The 18,962-nt window shown below is 33.0% G+C and overlaps 2 protein-coding genes across 14 annotated transcripts in view; both read left to right on the top strand.

The window, feature by feature from the left end:
- The first annotated feature begins 4,139 nt into the window (after positions 1 to 4,139).
- Positions 4,140 to 5,531, top strand: LOC133333096 (leucine-rich repeat neuronal protein 1). The gene has a single exon (XM_061541428.1). It carries the CDS (start codon positions 4,140 to 4,142, stop codon positions 5,529 to 5,531), a length of 1,392 nt encoding a protein of 463 aa, XP_061397412.1.
- Positions 5,532 to 11,549: 6,018 nt separating this feature from the next.
- Positions 11,550 to 18,962, top strand: part of LOC133333100 (uncharacterized) — a 52,569-nt gene continuing 45,156 nt past the window's right edge. For 5 of the 13 annotated variants that reach the window (XM_061541441.1, XM_061541439.1, XM_061541436.1 and 2 more), the window contains exons 1-2: positions 11,607 to 11,718; positions 12,418 to 12,867. In XM_061541441.1, coding sequence (XP_061397425.1) covers positions 12,645 to 12,867 — 223 coding nt within the window. In that variant the 5' untranslated portion in view covers positions 11,607 to 11,718; positions 12,418 to 12,644. Of the gene's footprint in view, positions 11,719 to 12,417; positions 12,868 to 18,962 lie in introns of all 13 variants that reach the window. The other 8 variants (XM_061541442.1, XM_061541440.1, XM_061541437.1 and 5 more) reach the window with 4 other exon arrangements.

Here is an 18,962-nt window from a genome sequence, read left to right as displayed (position 1 = left end):
AAGACTTTGTTATTAACCAACAATGGCTTTGCATTCAAATTGACCGTGACGACATCCGTTTGCCGTGTCAATGGAATCATTAAAGAAACCCCTCAGCAGCTGTGTGGCTGCCATCAGACACCATCATACTGCAGTCAGTCAGGCAACCAACCAACCAGCCAACCAAGCAAGCCAGCAACCAACAATTGTTGATGAGTGTGACGAGTTGACTGGTCAATCAGTCTTCTTTTTTCTTTCTTGCTTGGTTAATGTTCGGTGATGTGCGTTCAAGGCACTGAAAAGCACTGAATTGGAGAGTAACAACAAAATACAGAGGAGCAACACCCACAGGATCCCCCATCTAATCCCGTATTATGGTTTTGTGTTCCATTCTACACATTTACAAGGTGGGTGAGAATCACGGTTCAGTCACGTTCCAAGGGGATTAGCCGGTATTCGTTTTGGGACCATCATTAGGATTAGCATGGCTACTGCTGATTAATAAAAAAATGGAATTATTGAAAAAAAATAAGCACATTGATTAGTGGATATTCTGGGTTACTGAGTATACAGGGAACTTTTAAAGAAATAAACCAAAATTTATAAAATTCAAACAAAAAATCATCGACCATCGTATTCATTGGAATTGGAACCGCTAACTTTTTTCTTTTTCCCAAAACTGAACACAAAGAAGCGAGTTTCAAATATTTTTTCTGAGGATTGGAAAAACCGTGCCGTAAGGTTATTTTACTTGACTTTCTCCGGTTCTATATTCTGAGCATAGACAATATTTCACTATATTTGCACCCTCTTGATCGATTATAGCTCAAGAGCTCCACTTTCTATCCCTGGCATATTTTCCAACTCTTGTTATCCCGAGGGCAATATTTACGCTATAAAATAAAAATTTGGTCACTTTAGGTTTTGGTTAATTTTTACTCTCGGATTGACCGATCATCATCTAAACAGCCTTCTAAGTATTCGGTCAGATCCCCTTCACCGTGTAAAATATGTGATGTTATGCATATAATATTGGTTTCAAGAGCGACTAGAAAATCTGACAGAAATAAAGTTTTCTATCATCTCAACATCAACAAAATTGACTGAGATATGAACGTTCAAAATGCTTGACTGTGGGGGGTAATTCATTGAGACAAGCATAACATTATACAGTTGTTTAAAATAAATTTTTTTACGAAAACTTATATTTTTTGGAATGCAACGTCTTCAAATACGTACACTACTAAAGCCAATATATTTTTTTATAATTTTATATAATTTCAAAAGTATGTACATTTAACATTTCCTCCCAAACAAAAAACTGCTGGTATTTCTCTATATTTCTTTTTCATAAAATTACCTTCAGTATTGGTTATCACCAGCAGAGAAGGCAGAAAAAGTTCAGCACTTTTAGGCGTAATTATAAACTTGTTCTCTTCTGCTCTGTGACAGAAAATTAAGATAAATATACAACTCATATATAATTTTACATTTTGTAATTATTTCGTATGGCTGCCTACACCAATCACCTTACCCACCTTCGCGACAACAACAACAAGAGCAAATTAAATGTAAACAACCAACCCACAACAACAATCTATGGTTTACCCAAATTAAGATTTAAATAAATTGTGTGTTTCTGGTTAAATTCCCGACTTTATATGAATTAATTTTAATTTTCGAATTTTGCAATGTTGAAAACAAGTGAGAGGGGAAGTGGGCCGTTTAATAATAAACAATGCCATTAAATGGTTTATGTATACCCTGGAATATGGTTCAGACACAGGTATTTTATTTGCCGCAAATAAACGACACATTTATTCATTTGGATAATGAGGGAGTGCGAAATGTGTGTGTGTGTGTGTGTGAATGAATGGTTCATATAATTTTAATTTTCGTTCTCTTTCTTATGGTTTTATGGGAAGTGCATGAACGCCAAGGTTGTTATTGGTGGGAAAGTGGTGATGAAGGCAAATGAGTTGCCATTAAGGAAGAAAATCATAAGAAAGTAGGTATAAAAACAAATTATTGTTGAAACTACCAGTAATAATTATAAATAATTATATATTATACACAACATATGTATAATATTTTAAAGTCTTATAGTACGGTAAAATCTCATTCCACAGTTTACCCTACTAAAACACTTAATATTATATTAAACAAATTAAAAATAAATTGCCGTACATAATTCTGTCGTAGAAAATGTCGTTCGAATTTTTAAAGGCGGGATATGGGGGATGTTCCTAAACTTCAGAGTCTTCAAACAGTGTATGACACAACCACTTCGACAAGTGGACATAAAAAATTAAGCTAAAACAGTATTAAGTGGAAATTTCCTCTGAAGTGCCACTTGGGGCTTAACAATTTATTCGCAAAAAATTATTATGTGTTAATTTTTTTTTAATATACGCTATAAACTTGGGATCATTTCCACGAGAGTTATAACATAATGAATTCCTCCAATAGGAACTTTAAGAGGTTTTCACAAATGTATAACAATTGTTTTTTTTTATTTTTTTTTTTTAATATTTCGTGTACCGTCTAAATATTATTTCGGTCACCGCCTAAATATTATCTGAACATCACCGAAAACTTCGTTTTTATTTTTCTAGCCATCAGCGCCAGATTGTTGTAAAGTGCCAAGTATGGTAATGGGAATCAGAGGACATAAATATAACTGTTACTAATTTAAAGTCCAACCACGCCATAAAATGAATAATGTTGGTATTTTTTCACACAAAAGTCGGGGTCAGAGGACATTCAAATTATATATTGTGATGCTCGGGTCATATTCGAGGCCTCTATTGCGACAAGGAAAGCATAATGTGTAAGGTCAATTTGACTTTGGTCTGAACAGAATCTACATGCAAAATTTTCTGACGATTGTTTCATAACTGTGGCCAGTACTTTGTTTACAAGTTATAATAAAAGCCGGAGGGACACACATCTCTATAATTATTTCGACATTTAATTTCAAATAATTTTATTTTACTATTTATATTATTTAAAGTAAAACACATGCATAGTTTTAATATTTTATAAACTATAGTATTTCCGAAAAATATCATCAATAATAATTTTATTTCAAGGTTCTCATGAACTGAAAAAATATTACTTCCTGATTATTTGTTTACCACAGAGAAAAGTAGATAATCTTCCTCAATGAGTTAAAACTCACATGTGTTTCCAATGAAAAGAAACATAATATTATTAAATATTCCATTTTAGCTTGTTACAATACAAATGCTCATATTCACAAATAATCCCAGACCTTGCCACATAAAATATATCAACAAAATATGAAAGAAAAAAATTAAATTGATACGATTTTCAAAAATATTATTTTCCACATACCAAAGCGTCGATACATTTACCGCATTCCCAAATGGATGTTTTGTGTGACGGCAAAACTAATCCGCCTAGAATTATTTCAAACTGATAACAACAACAACACCAACAATAACAATCCATCCCTATGGGGGATGGTCCTCCTCTGAGGTGAAGACACACGAAATGTGTTTCATCGTTTAACGTAAACACATTTATTTTCACATTTTGAGATATTTTTTACGGTGTAGGTGTTTGACTTTGTTTTGTTTTTCTAATCATTTTTATTTGGCCGATTTGAACACTGGTGTAGTTGTTGTTATTGTCGTTTTTTAGATCAAGTAAGTGCAGGTGCGATAAGACACAAAATGTAAACAAAACAAAAAATGGACCCATAAAACAAACGCAAAACGCACTATGAACATGAAGGCGTACGTATACACCAACCCGTCCACCTTTCCAATATCTTGGACCCTAAAATCGTTGGGGACGCAAACGAGTCACAGTTGTTCTTATCGATCCACAAAAACCGTACAACCGACCGCGATAAGATAACAGTAACGCCAATGGAAAGCATGTTAGTGGAATTGGAATGTCGATGGAAGTGAGAATGGCTGGTTGAACTACGACTACTACGGGAGTTTAACCCAACAACCCAAGAGAACAGAACATCAGTATTGATTAAATTTTCACAGCAGGTGGAGTAGCGAAAAAAACGAAGCTATAGAATCGCTGTTATTATTAATTTTTTTTATCAAATCCGCGTGAATAATCGACAGCTAAAAAGTGAAAACGAACCCGAAAAACACTAACAAAACACATTGACTAATATGGTGACTAAGTACAAAGTGGGGCTATTTATAGCTCTACAAATATTGGCCGTTACTGGAGAATTCCTTAACGAAGGTATTGAAGTCGAACGTTTCTGCTATCCGGAGCAACTCAAAAATAACCGTAAATCCTGTGAATGCAACAGTGACAGCTCCCCGCCATGGGGCCTGCGGGTGGTGAACATAGACTGCAGTTTTAAGAATTTGAAAAGCGAAGATTTCTCTGAAATGCTGCCTCTGTATTCGGATCGCCTCGACTTGACATGGAATGCCTTGGAACGAGTACCAGTCCTGTCCAGTGACACATTGCGCTTCCTCAATCTCATGCACAACAATATTTCGACAGTCGTGGCCAAAAACTTTATCAACATGTTCAATTTGCGTGAACTCTATCTTAGCTGGAATAGCATACAATCGATCGAAGCCAATGCTTTTGATCAACTTGGTCATTTACAGGTGTTGGATTTGTCGCACAACAACATCCACAATATTGGTTTCCAACTATTTGCCCCCTTAATGATATTGGAATCGTTGTATCTGTCATGGAATCGTCAACTGAACCAGACCGAGGGTATACAAGAGTTGGATTTCTATCAAACATTTGGGGTGAACATCAATTTGAAGACCCTTAAACTGGAAGCCTGCAGTCTAAGCAATATCACACTACGCAAGCAGGTGGTACTCAAAGAATTGGATTTGAGACGCAATCGCTTTACCGAAATCCCCCACAATCTACCATCCACATTGGAGAAAATCGATTTAAGTGAAAATCTTTTCCTCACTCTCTCGGAAAATGATACCAAGCGTATACCGCAAATACGTGAACTTTACATGGAAGATATGCCTGCCTTACACACCCTGGAAGAGAATGCCTTTGTACCTTTGCAGTCGTTGGAGAAGATCAGCTTCCAAAACAGTCGCCATCTATCCCACATTGATGGGCATACCTTTGGTGCCAATGCCACGCGTTCGCCACGATTGCATACAATGACATTTCGTGGTACTGGCGTACATACTTTTAACTCCACCCTCTCGCCAATATTTTTCCAATTGTCCGTCCTGGATTTACACGGTGTGCCGTTACGCTGTGACTGCAACTTAGTGTGGCTGAAGAATGTTCGACTCGAGACAAATGGTCGTTGTTTCAAGCCGTCACGTCTGCGAGGTATCACCTTGACTTCAGCTGATCCATCTGATTTTAGTTGTGAACGTTGGCCCCGTTGGGTCTATGGCATTATAATATTGGGTCTGATAGTTTTGTGTTCGGTGGGCATCTATCTAATTGTAATGGGTCTACGACCACATGGTGGTGTTACAATGCGTCGTAAAGTGGGTCCGGGTAGTCCCTATTCGCGTGTAACTATCGAACCAAATCGCCAAGAACACTATTGAGCAGAAGCAGCAGCAACATGACATATTTTTTAGTTCTTTTTCCAACTTTTTCTAAGGATTTTATTTCTGTGTATGTATATTTATAAAACAGACTAGACTTTAAGAATTGTTGTTGTTTGTACATTTTTTAATTGTCGTAAATAAATATTTATGTATGTATATTTTCTTTAAAACAATTTCGAAAGCAAATTTTTATTTTTAGATTTTTTAAAAATTAAAATATTTTACTCACCCCATTCGATCAAAAAGTCAAAAACCTAAAAAAAAGAAAAGAAATAGGTTCATAATTATACTGACTGATATTATTTTTTTTTTTTTAATAAAAAAAAATATTTAAATTTTGGGGAACTTTATTTCTTTCTGTAGGACGAAGAGAGCCCAAAATACTATATCATAATACCGGAAAATGAAATATAATTTATATGTGGTATGCCCCAAAACTTGGGCCAATATAATTTTTATTATGCAGATTTTTACCCCTGACATTTTGGTTTAAAAACGTGACAAAATTCCACAATAAAAAGATTGAACTTTAAAATGTTGCACTTAGTTTTCTTTTACTCCTAGGTTGTTTGGTGTATAAAATGGTGTATATCAGTTCACATGTTCTCTATCCCCAGATAACATACCATCCCATTTTCAATTTTCGAAGAAATTTCCAATCGAAAGAACTGCAATTTAGCATTCCGGGCTCATGGAAAATGAAATGCGTATAAGCAGTATATTATTCCTAATATTTTTCATTCTCCAACGTATGTATTTTGTACATCGGGTTTTGCTAATCAAAAATAAATTTCGGAGAAAAGTAAAATTTAGGACCATGTTTTAATATTGCCACTGACTTTAACGCAATTTTATAATTCAACGCCGGAGTGGATTCCTAAAATAAATTCGTATGTAGCACAAGTTGGATAATTAAAACAATTGAAAAACTAATCATATTTATATATTGTTGGTTGGAAAAATAAATTATAAATTCAGCATTATGACTAAAATGTATAAAAAAGACACTCATTCCAAACAAAACGTCAATTTAGTCAACCAAGTTGTTTCCCCCTCTTCAATAACAATTTTATTCCAAAACAATTATTATGCTCGAATTTTTGAGAGTGCCTATTTTTTTCGAATTAACAATGTAAAAACTTCGACTCTATTACCTTATTTTTCTGATTGTTTTTCATAACTTTTTGTTGTTGTCGTTTAAATTATTTTTTTGTAAACTTAAATGGCACTTAAAGCGCAATACTCGTAAAAGTAGGCCCTGAATCCATTCAAAAACTCAATGATAAAAATATAAAATTTCCTATTCCGTTGTGAAAATTGAATACATCCTCTCCCGCATTCAGGAACTTTGCACGGAAACAAAATATCCGTTGTCCCATTTAAAGTTGCGGATGTAAATCTGTTTTTCAGCTCATTAACATACAGGAGGAGGCCAGAAATGAAATGAGAAATAATAACCCAGAAAAACATGCACTCAGCATCATTTAAATAATTCCATCAACCCACCGAACCACCTCCACACAAACAGAAACGTTAATTAACGATGAAATAACAGCATGGACCCCCATCCATCCAACCATCAACCATTCATTACCAAACTTACCATGAGCTTATCCCTGGCACTATAATCCTTTTTGGCATAGTTCTTGTTCTTGTTCAAAGGTACTCATTTAGCTCTCTATAATGCATAGGGATTGTGGCCTTTATAAAATTAAAAAGAAAATAGTCTCAAGACTTAAAATGTTGTTAATGGAATAACCAACATCAAGTAGAAGAAGAAGAAGCAGAGGAACTACAACAGCAACATTTGCACAGCTATTTCCAGCTGTGATTTATGGCACAATTACTGGGCTGGCGAGGTAAACATTTTCGAAAAAGTAAAACTTCATCAACAACTGAGCGACCGACCGGCCGGCCGAATGACGGAGCGACCAAGCCAAGTAAGCTGTAAATAAATGATTCACAAAGCACAGAAATTCATTTGAACACTGCAAGACTTCCAAAGAAGAAAACTTTCTGTTTGCCAACTTTTTGTCGACATACTTGCGTCGTCGTATTTTTCTTTTCCGAAGAAACAATCAAAAAACAAAAAACACTGATGGAAATAAAAATTCTTTCAAAAGCAGACTAATTGTTTTTCACTTGAAAGAAAATATATTCACAGCTTTGCTACCTTTCAATTTCCTTTTTCTTTTTTTGTTTGGTGTTTTTTGCGAAAAAAGCAACAATTTTTGTTGCTATGATGGGATTGTTATTTTTTTCCTTCTCTCTCCCTCTCTCTCCTTCCTTTCACAGAAAAAACACCTCTAGTGTCACAAAAGAATCCTTGTGGTTTATTTAAATGATTATTTGAAGAAAATAAATGATGAGACGGGCATTACCATAAAACTGTTGGTTGTTTGGTTGGTTGGTTCGTTTCATGAATAAAGGGTACGGGGTAATTGTGGAATGAGGATAAATGGTGTCCATTCACATGCACACAACACACAGCCAACAACAAAAAAACACAAATCCCTCAAAATCACATTTGGGACAAGCGGACACGAACAATGAATGTTTCTTATCATTCTTTTTCAATAAATTGTATCCGATTCTTTTGTTGCATGACTAAATGAAATGAAAAGCAACACTTTGAAAGGTTTTTTTTTTTTTGTAGTTGAAAAGGGTTATAGTGAAGTTCTTATATAAAATCAGTCGCCACATCATTATTTGAAATGATAATCACAGACTAAAGAAAATGATTTTAAATAAATATACACAAAAAAGAATCTGCGATGTGTATTGGTATTGGAAAAGTGAGGTTAATAACAAGTAAATGCAAGGTTATACCCTCCATCATGAGGTTGGCATTAGAAAAATATATAAAATCTTTTCGCTTTTTATAATTGTCTGCCAAGAGGCAGTTCAACCTGTGAGGAAACGAAATTGCAGACACTTAGTTTGAAAAAAAATCGGCTAGGACCCTCGAAATGTTGCAGGGGATTTATATGCGGGATTAAATTGTCAATTGTGTTCAAATAAATTTTGTACACGCCAAAATACCGAGTAAAAACATTGACATGTATTAAAAACAATCTACGAATGAGTTTTTTACTTCAGTTGAAAAATTCTGCTAGCAACATCAGGGCAGCTAAAATGTGTTCAAACCTTTATAACCTTGTATGGGTACTTTGTCAATATATGGACCTATATTGAAAATTATATACGAATGATTTAATTGTCCATCAATAATCGAAATGGCTAATAACAGTCCCTTCGGCTGGAAAATGATCCTATATAAAATGGGCGATACCTATATATAAAAATACCGAATATTCACTTCATGAGTGCACTACAATGAATAAATTTTGCTAACTTTTCCTGGGGTTATTTGTTACCCATTTACTACGAAAAATAAGAAAGATCCACTATATACTTTTATTTGGGCCAATATTTTTTACATGCCCTCAGCGTTATGATTAATGAGGGGTATATACACTTTGCTACGGCAAAAATGTGCCTCATCGAAATTTTGGTTTTATACCCCATGGAAAATGTCCGTCCGCCCACGAAAACTCTCGAAGGGAGTTACTGATTTCAACCAAACTTTGCACATCGTAATATTCCTTCCAAACATAGTTTAAGTTCGAACATAGGAAAATATCCGTCCACTCCTTTTGGTACCTCCCCCACAAAATGGTCAACATCGTGGAAAAAAATAGATTTTAAAACATAATGTGAACGCACTATCCGATTTGAACTAAACATTGTACAACCTGTTATTCTTACTAAGCCCCCTCCTTCTGGTAACTTCCACTCAAATGATAAAACATTTCAATATTTACAAATCCAATATTAGGCGAATAGAATGTCCAATTTAACCAAACTTTGTACAACCTAGCGACTAAGGGACAAACGACATGGTCTTCATATTATGGTGAATACAGTTGGAAATTTTTCTCAGAAGAAGCGAATGAAAATAGAATTTTCTATATATATATATATATATATATATAAATTATTATTTTCGATTATCATTGATAATCAATAATATGTGTCGCCCATTTGAAGCTAATTTTTCAAGTCTCAAATAATCGGACTCGGCGAAAAACTTTAACGACTTTTGAAATGGATTCTTTTATTGCAGCAAAATCGATATTCTCCTGAATACAATTTAGGAACATAGCTTATTTAGTCCCTGTCCACACTAAAGTAATTTCATGAAATTATTTACATGAAAGTAGGCGTTCTTAGATCGAGTTCCCCACTACAATAATTTTAAAAAATTGTTGAACTGAGGAACTCGATCTAAGGACTCATAATTTCGTGTAAATTGTTTCATGAAATCACTTTCGTGTGGCCTTCGACTTACTATATTAAATTCATAAAAATTTAAGAAAATACATTTAAAATATCCATTTATGCAGGAAATTAATATTGGAGGGCATAACAATGAAATATATATTATATTTTGTTACTTAACTGTAGGCCATATAAACAATATTTAAGTTGATTTATATTCAATTCAATTTCATGTTTATTGTTATTGTTTGAGCGCACACATAGATCTGCAGACTTACTGCCATATTTTCATATTTTCCAAAAATAAAATAACAAACAAAAAAGCATAAATAATTTATGAAATAGAAAAATAGTATTACTGTCAGAAAGTTGATTAGTTTGGTTTTTCTGAGTTGCTTTTCTCCATGTTTTTGTTTACGAATGTAAAAATTTAATAAAGGTAAACAATTTTTCTATTTAAAATAATTTATTGTGTTATTTCATTTGAAACAGGAAAAGCAGACGGAAATGAATGTATGAATGCGAGCGAGCGATTGAGTGTGTGTGTATGTGTGTTTGTATGCTTCAATGTTTTTATTGTTTCTATATGTACAGATAAAATTTCCATTTTCCATTTAACACAGCATTCAATTGTTCGTAATCTGAACAGTAAGTTGTTTTTTTTTTTTTAATTAAACACTCACACACGGGCAAAGAATGAATATGTAAAAACTTTACCATGCGAAATTAAATATGCAAATTAAGGATTAAATAAGCAATTAGTACAAGTTGTCAATTTAAAAATAAAAAAAAAAAAATACAAAACGAACACAAAAAGGAGAAATTTAATTCCACATTTGTAGAAACAAAATGGTTTTATGTCATCATTTGCGGTTTTGACCAAACATTTTAATTTGACTTCCTAATGAAACAATTAAAAATTGACAAATTGATGTCAAATTGAAATTGAAAATATTCTTCTACCGCCAACTATGTTGTGGTTTATAGTTGAAATTAAATGTAGCAAACCAGAAATATATATATGAGGCTCACGTGGAAAATGTATATTAGTAGTTCCCTCAGATCAGACATCCGTTGATACTCAATGATTGGCTTAAACATATACATAGTTATGTATGTGGTCTTTTGGATATCACATATCTTTTTATATATACATATAGCATGCCTTGTATATGCTCCATCGCCTTCGTACTGAACTAAAAAATGTTCATATGTACATTTATAAATGAGATAATAAAAAGAACGAAATAATTATAAACAAACATTGAATCGTTTATAGACATAGAAAATAAACCAAAACCCCCAAGAAGAACGAAAACCATGAACTTAAGAAAACAAATAGCGTTTTTTTTTCCTACCCATCTTCATTTTAATTATTTTTAATTTTGTTGCATCTACACATTTGGCGGGTGCATTTTGTGTATTTTTCATTCATTCATTCTACACTTTGTTTACAAACAATAAATGGCAGAAAGAAAAATGATGTTTATTTTATTCCATTACATGATCCTCCACCTCCTGCTGCTTGTGGTGTGGTGTGTGCATTGGTTTTTTTCTTCTTCTTCTTCTTCTTCTAAGCTAACATATGATCAATGAGAGCAGGAGAGATTATTAGAAAGTGCGAAAAAGAGCGAAGTAACGCAGCATCATCGAATTTGAGAAGATCGGTGCCTGCGCACTCGTGAAAATCAAAATTGAAAATTAAGAAAATTCGAAATTTTCCATATCGATGAAAACTTTTCAACACACTCGCCTGGTGTCTTGTCCCAAAAAGCTTTTCCGAAATTTTATCAAATCCTAAGGAAATTGTTCAGTTGCGAGCGGACCTCTGCACGGAGTAGAACAAAATAAAAGTGAAAAAAGAGAAGCAAAAACGAATTGATTTAGTCCGCGGAATAATTTTGTGAATATAATTTTTTTTTTAAACCAACAATAAAAAATTACTACTGAAAATTAAAAAGAAAATCACAACTGGCCAGCGAAAAAGAACAACAGCAATTACACATAAATACATATATATGCATATGTAATTACCATTAAAAATAATATATTTTTAACGGAAAAAATCATTTTTGTTCACAAAATATATATATATGTGCATATATGTAGTTATGTATTATAATAAAAAAATTTAAATATATATCGCAAACGAATGAAAAAGATTTTCGCCTTCTGGCCATACAATTCTAAAAATATATATTAGATAGACCCATACAATTTAAAGAAAAATTCACTAATACATACACGCACACACACACACACACACACCGATCCACACCCGTGTGCGAGTGTCAAAGAATAGAAGAATTTAAGGAAAATTTTTGAATAAGAAATAAAAATAAATAACGAAACGAAAGAAAATTTAAAGAAAAAAAAATATTTTTAAACGCCAAGTGAAATTTTGTAGCTGTGAAATTTCTAAGTGAATCGGAACCAAGAACCCCCAGTTGAGAAAAATTCAAAAACAAATAAATGCACAGAGAGAAAAATAAAAATACAAATGTTTTCGAGCATTTCTTTCTATTGTTACCAAATTTAATTTGTATTCTTCTTTATTTTGATGTTGGTGGTCCTTTGCCATTCCCTTTTTTTCTTTTTTCAGTTTTTTAGTTTTTATTTCATTCCCTCCCTCAAACTGAGTTGCGTTGCGTTGCGTTGCGTTTTTTTTTGCGTTCAAAACTTTTCGCCGATGAATTTCATTTCTGGTTAAAGTGAAATTAAGTTCTACAAATCTATGATTTAATTTGAAAACGAAGAGAAGTAAAAGAAGAAGAAGAAGCATAAAATATATATCGAAATTACGTTCGTTACGTGCGTAAAGAATAAAAAATGCATTTTCCGCGTTTAAAATCTTTACTGACTTTGGTCATTTGTTCGCTGTTTGTGCTGAGTTTCCCCGAAAATGTAAACTGTGCTAACAACAAAAAAGGATCACCGAGCGTAAATTCAGCTCCGGCCGCACCTGTTGAGCCCGAGGCCGTTATCGAAGAAGTCACCGCCAAACAATTGGAGAAGCTATTGAACGACAAGGATTATGTAGCGGTCTTTTGGTGTAAGTATCCAACCAACCAACCACTTATTATCCCCTCCCCTCCGCCCACCCACTTACTTACTCATTGATTTAGCCACCACCTAAGGTGAATTCCCGATGAAAGGAAATGTCTTCCTTCTTATTCTTGCCTTTTGTTCGGAACACGTTCATCACATCCCAGTGATTATATAAAACGACGAGAAGAGTTTTCTCAAGTGGAAATGAATTCTTCTCTTTTGTATTTTAGCCTCTTGTCGGTGGTGGTGGTGTTGTTGTTGTTGTAGTTGTTGTTGGCTTTTGTTGTTCTATTTTGAATATTTACGTAGAGACTGTTAAGACATGCGAATGGATAAGCAAAGCGTACAAATCTTCTTTTTTTCATCTCCTTCATTGAGCAGTTGTTCACTTTTCTTTTGTTGTTGTTGCTGCTGTTGTTGTCTATATGGGATACACATTCAAAAAAAAATACGTTAGTGACGGCGGCAACGAGAACAAGACCAATCAAATGAGCATATCATGAAAATGGTGTCTACTCTGTTGAATGAAAAAAAACGCTTAAAATTTGGTCTTTAGATTTTGGAAAGGGTGGTATATAAATGCATATTTTTGATATACTGAACATCAGGAATTTTGATTTACTTTGAAAATTAAGGGAATAGAAAAAAATGTTTGTGATTACTTGTTCTTTCATTCAGACAGCATATTTTCAGCTTAATTTGTTAAAAAAAAAGTTGTCAATATAGGGCTTATGTTAGAGTACAGAGTGAAATGTTAAGTTGAAAGCAAAGGTCCTTCCAATCAAGTCCAAAAAGGTTGTAAAATTTCTCATTTTGAATATGGAGATATCACAGGCTAATGTTTACAAACAATAAGTTGAGTACTGCACTCCTTGGTTACAGATAAGATGAGCTCTGATAAGGATCTCCCGCTATTAGGTACTTGTCAAAAACAAAAGCTATCTTCTCTATTTCTTCGAACTGACTATACCGGTACAAAGCCGTTCCAGTGGAGAAAACTTATCATCTAAAAATACATATAATTTTTAAAAGTTCTGTACATATTATACTGTGCGAAAAAATCTATTGGGGATGAAAGACCATATTGAGTATATGAAAAGCATGGAAGAAAAAATTCGACGAAGGAATAAATTCGAAGACCACGCCATTTTTATACTGTCGACCCTATCATACATGAAGAAGTAGCTTCATATCTTGATTTGTAGCTATTGTATGTATTTTTTGAGATTACATTTCTTCAGTAAAATCAAATGAAGAATTTCTTTATAGAATATTTTGTCCTTCTAACTCAATTCCATGTGTGTGCTCTACGTCCTTAATTTATTGAAACGGAATCCAATTATCACAAGATGCTTTGTTTCATTCTCTCAATATTTAAAATGCATGTAATTTTTTAAATATCCCCACATATGATCTATTGAATTATAAAAAGAAATGGGGAGTACCGTTGTATGGGGCTACCCTATAAAGTGGACAGGTATATCCCATTTTAATCCTAGGATTAGTAGGAATGTATGTGCAAAATTTCAATAGCCAAGAAAATATATACTTCATGGGTCATCGGGTAAATATTCGAGGCATAGAAACCGGAATCACAAATTTAATATACACGACATCTTGTTGTGGAAGATATAAAAATTAATATTTCTAAACGAAAATGAAGCTACCTAAGTGCTTATATATTAGACGATTATTTCTAACCACTGCCATAATGGAAGTTATGAAAAAACCCGCCAAATTTGCATTACCGTAACTCATTGTGTGTATTGCTCTTGTCGACCAAACAGATAGCGAGCGAGGCAGCCAACCTGACTGCCTAGTATTTGCTTGTTGTTAGTTGTTGTTGTTGTTTTTTTTTATTTCTTATTTTGGCGGCTACAATAGAAGTGTGATGAAAGACGTGCAAGTATTCAAAATGAATGCTAAACAACAACAAAAAGAAAGGCACAACAAAACACAACGAAAAGCAACGCATAATAGACAGATAAACGGGACATCAGCAGCAGCAACAAGTGTAGGATTTTGTGCTACTGCCACGGCGGCATATGTTGTTGTTTTTGTTTGGCCTATTTTCACATTTCACTGTGCATCCGTTTGTTGTTATCGCTGTTTTTCCCCCACTTTTTTTTGCTTCTCTTCCGTTTCTAAGGCTTATACAAAACAAAAATTAATAATGAATAGACGAATGGCAGTCACAACAATACACGATTCTTTACTTTTAATCAACGAGAAAGTCTGTCAAGCTAGCTGGGTGGCTGGCTGGCAGATATAGAACGTCACAAAAAAAAAAAAAGAAACGTAACATTCCTGCAGGTTATGAATTCAATTTCATTGAGATTTGACAGTTTGACAAAAAGCCTCTTCAGGAGCTGTATCAAAGAAAATGGAAAACAAGAACATGATAAACGTGCTTCGTAGCTTACTGTCTTATGTCAGATCAGAATTCATTTGTATGTCAAGGAAGCAATTCCCCCAAGGGGAGCACATTGGGAATTAGTAGAGATTTCTTTTCGCAGATATTAAAAGTGAATTAAAGAAAGTAAAGTATGAACGGACAAGGAGACCTCAATGAATTAAAGTAGAAACCCTCACACCAAACAAACAAATAACATTTCGTTGCCGTCCCAATAATTACCACCGCCAACAAATTCAAATAAACGGAATTTCATAACAATATTCTCAATTTACTGGCCGCATTGTTGTTCAGCTCAATTCATATAAATCTATTTTAACTGCTGTCTATTTGTTGTGGCCGGCCTTATGCCTTCCGTTTGCCGCACCGTCCGTCCATCCGTTCGTCCTTCCTGCTAGGCTTCCGGTTAACGATGTCCATGCCCACAGGTCGGCTCCTGCTTAAATTGTTCTCATTAAATGAAGGCCACAGTTTGTAAAAACCAATAAAAAATATTTATCACCATTTTATTTGGTAGGGCTATGCTACTGAAATATTTTTTCCATTTTATTGCCCCGGCAGTGGAAATTCTTAGGAAAGTAGCGAGGGGGTATTGAGTATTGAAATATGCAAAATGAACGAAGGTGTGTGTGTGTTATATTTAAAGACGCTTGCCTAGGAATAATGAATTTAAAATTAATGAATAATTAATTACAATTTAATTGGAAATGTATTCGATTGCAAGATAAGTTCGTTTTGGCCTAAGGAGAAGAGATTTTATGTAAATTTAAATTAAAATCATACTCACATTGGAGACATACGTTATATGATTGACATTTAAAAGAGGTAATCAATCAGTCAATCATGCAAGCTATACAAAAAAGGGAAAACCGTGAATGTGACTCATTCAAAAGTTTAATTATTAGAATGCGAATAACACCAAACAAAACTGTGTTAATATTTTGCCTGCATTTTTATTTCGATTCGATTCAACCGAATAATAATTATAATTTATTTTCACACCTGTAAAATCCAAAGGAAGTTATAGAAGTATTTTGTTTATGTAATAGTTATATTTAAAAGTCGTATGAAGCACATTCGTTTCGAATAAAAAAATGTAGTGTTAATATTATATACAACCCTCCGTTCTTCCCTCTTATGCACATTTTTTTTAAATACACTTATAACATCCTTGTCTGTGGTCTGTGAGACTTTCGGCTTAAAAATTCTCATAAAATTCTGCCATGTTTTGCCGCCCTTTGATTTCAAAACAATATTCATTCTTATATTTTCTTTCGCATTAACAGGACCTTGTGGTCGGATTGAAATTAATTTCAGTAATTAAGTGGTCGGAGTAATGAGGTACGGCAAAGTTGTTCATTATTTCCAGATTTCAGATGCAATTCAATGGAATATAAAGTGTACACATTTGATATGCGAATAAGTAAACTATTCCCAATTGAGAACGGAAATTCTTGAATCTTAAGATTTATTAAAATTATGCATTCATTCATTAATAATTTTATTGTTCAATTAAAAGTAATCACTTTAATTATAATCCACATAATCAGCCCTATTTTTAGCATGAGTACATTATTTAAAAAAAATTGTTTTTGGACAACAGCACAGAAAACTATGAATTTTTCTTGAAAAGTCTTCAAAACCCTTATTCTGACCCTAAAGTCAACAAGGCATCAAAAATTCTCAATTTATTAAAAACAAATAATTTTTTTCAAACTCCTGTAGAGTTTCTTTAAACCAATTACGACCCAAAATGTTTCTACTACGTATACTTAATATTAATATTAAATCATTTCTTAATATTACGTATACGCCAATGCGTCCTTTTCGCATTATACCTTTTGCTTTGTACAATACGGGAAAACTGCTACTATCTTGTGGATAAAGTCATTACCTTAAATAACATTGCGGTCAACTCGAAATAAATTTCAATAATTAATTCGTAAAGAAGAAGCCATTTTAACTCATTTGCAGGCTGGTGAATGTATAGCAAAGATGAAAGCATAATATTTTAAACTATGTTAAAGGAGTGACACAAAAAATCCAACAAATTAAAGACTTTGAAGAGAATAAAAATTATTTAGCATTTAAATGATATAAATTGAGCAAACATAAATTTATTTAAAAGAAATTTACTATTTTATTAACTCGTTGGCAACATTTTTCGGTTACAAAATGTTTGATTTTCTAACAAGATTACATTAATTTATAGGCTTAAAAACGGCGACATGCATAATAAGGAATTAAGAGATAAAGTAAATTATTAACTCCCAAAGCCTTTCCATAGCAATCTTTGCCTTATAAACATTAAACAAAATTCTAATTTGTTGCAGTGTTAAATAAATATTCCTTAGCCAGATGCCGCTCTGGGTTATTGGTTTTTGTTAGTGACTTAAATTAAATTTTCCACATTTATCTCTTTTGTTTACATTCAAAACAGTCCAAAAGTCGTGTACAATGGAGCGTATAATTAATACTTATTAAAATTGCCCATTAATATTACTTATACGTTATGTGGTACCAGGGATTAAAATAAATATTTCTCTGTTAATAAAGCCAACAAACAAGAATGTCTTCTCTAAAACAAATGTTATAACGCCACCACAAAAGAAAAGAAACAAATAAAGACAAACATTAAAACACATAATAAAAAGAAAAATTAAAAAAAAAAAGTCTTCAAAAGTTCACATAACAATGACAAGGAAATTAGTATTTAATGAGGCACACTCTGCTCTGCTCACTTAAATGCATAGCGTCAAATGTCGATGTGACTGTTCACTGTTACGTGAAGGTCACTCGTTCCATACATTGAAATTTACTCTGCTTTACCAAGACAACCAACTTGAATATGTATTGCTACTAATTTTCCTAAGTAGCTTCTTAAATTATGCATTTGCCTTAAGAAGTTGATAATAAAACGTAATACCCTTTCAATGATTACGAAATTAGTAATAAAAAAGGAAGCTCTGAGATTTTCTTTCTTTTTTTTTTTTTTTTTTTTTTTTTTGTTTGGGAAAACAACATATCTCTGTATCTGTATTTTATTTTGACTGAAAGGGATTAAATGTATAAAATCGTACACAATCGTACGTGAGCTTTCTTGGAATCCTGTTTAAATTTGTAACACACACAGAAAAACATATTTCGTTTTCTTTTTGTTTTGCTTTACTGCAAAAGTTCTAAACACGTGCCAAGGGAATCACCATCATATATACAAATGCCTAATGCAATAAACACAAGTTCAAAGGCAATTTCCAGATATTTTGTGTGTGTGTGTGTGTGTGAAAATGCTATTACTCATAAAGATCACAAGAAATACATGCATTAATTTAAGTTTAATATGAGTTTTGGGAAATATTTGTATTTGTGTTTGAACAAGCAAAGTTTTAGTTGTTTAAGAAATGTGTGCATATTATCTCCTCAAGAGGTGAGTTTTTCAAAAACGCCATACAGTTGAGTAATGATCGTAAAATATTATTTCCTATAAGAAAAAAACTACAGGAACTTGATTAATAAGCTTACGTCGGACGATGATTAAAAAATGTAAAAATTATCTATTAATAAAAACCAGGAAATATATTTTTTGCAAATAAAAACTTGTATATTCTGCAAGGGTATTTGGATCCCTAAAATTCCAGTTGCCAAGAATAAATATAGAAATGATCGTTTTATAGAAAATGTCAGGA

Source organism: Musca vetustissima, unplaced genomic scaffold, assembly GCF_032173495.1.
Source record: "Musca vetustissima isolate MV318-11 ecotype Yass unplaced genomic scaffold, APGP_CSIRO_Mvet_v1 utg900, whole genome shotgun sequence".
In the NCBI taxonomy this organism is placed as follows: Eukaryota; Metazoa; Arthropoda; class Insecta; order Diptera; family Muscidae; genus Musca; species Musca vetustissima.
This window is presented reverse-complemented; position numbering and strand designations above follow the sequence as displayed.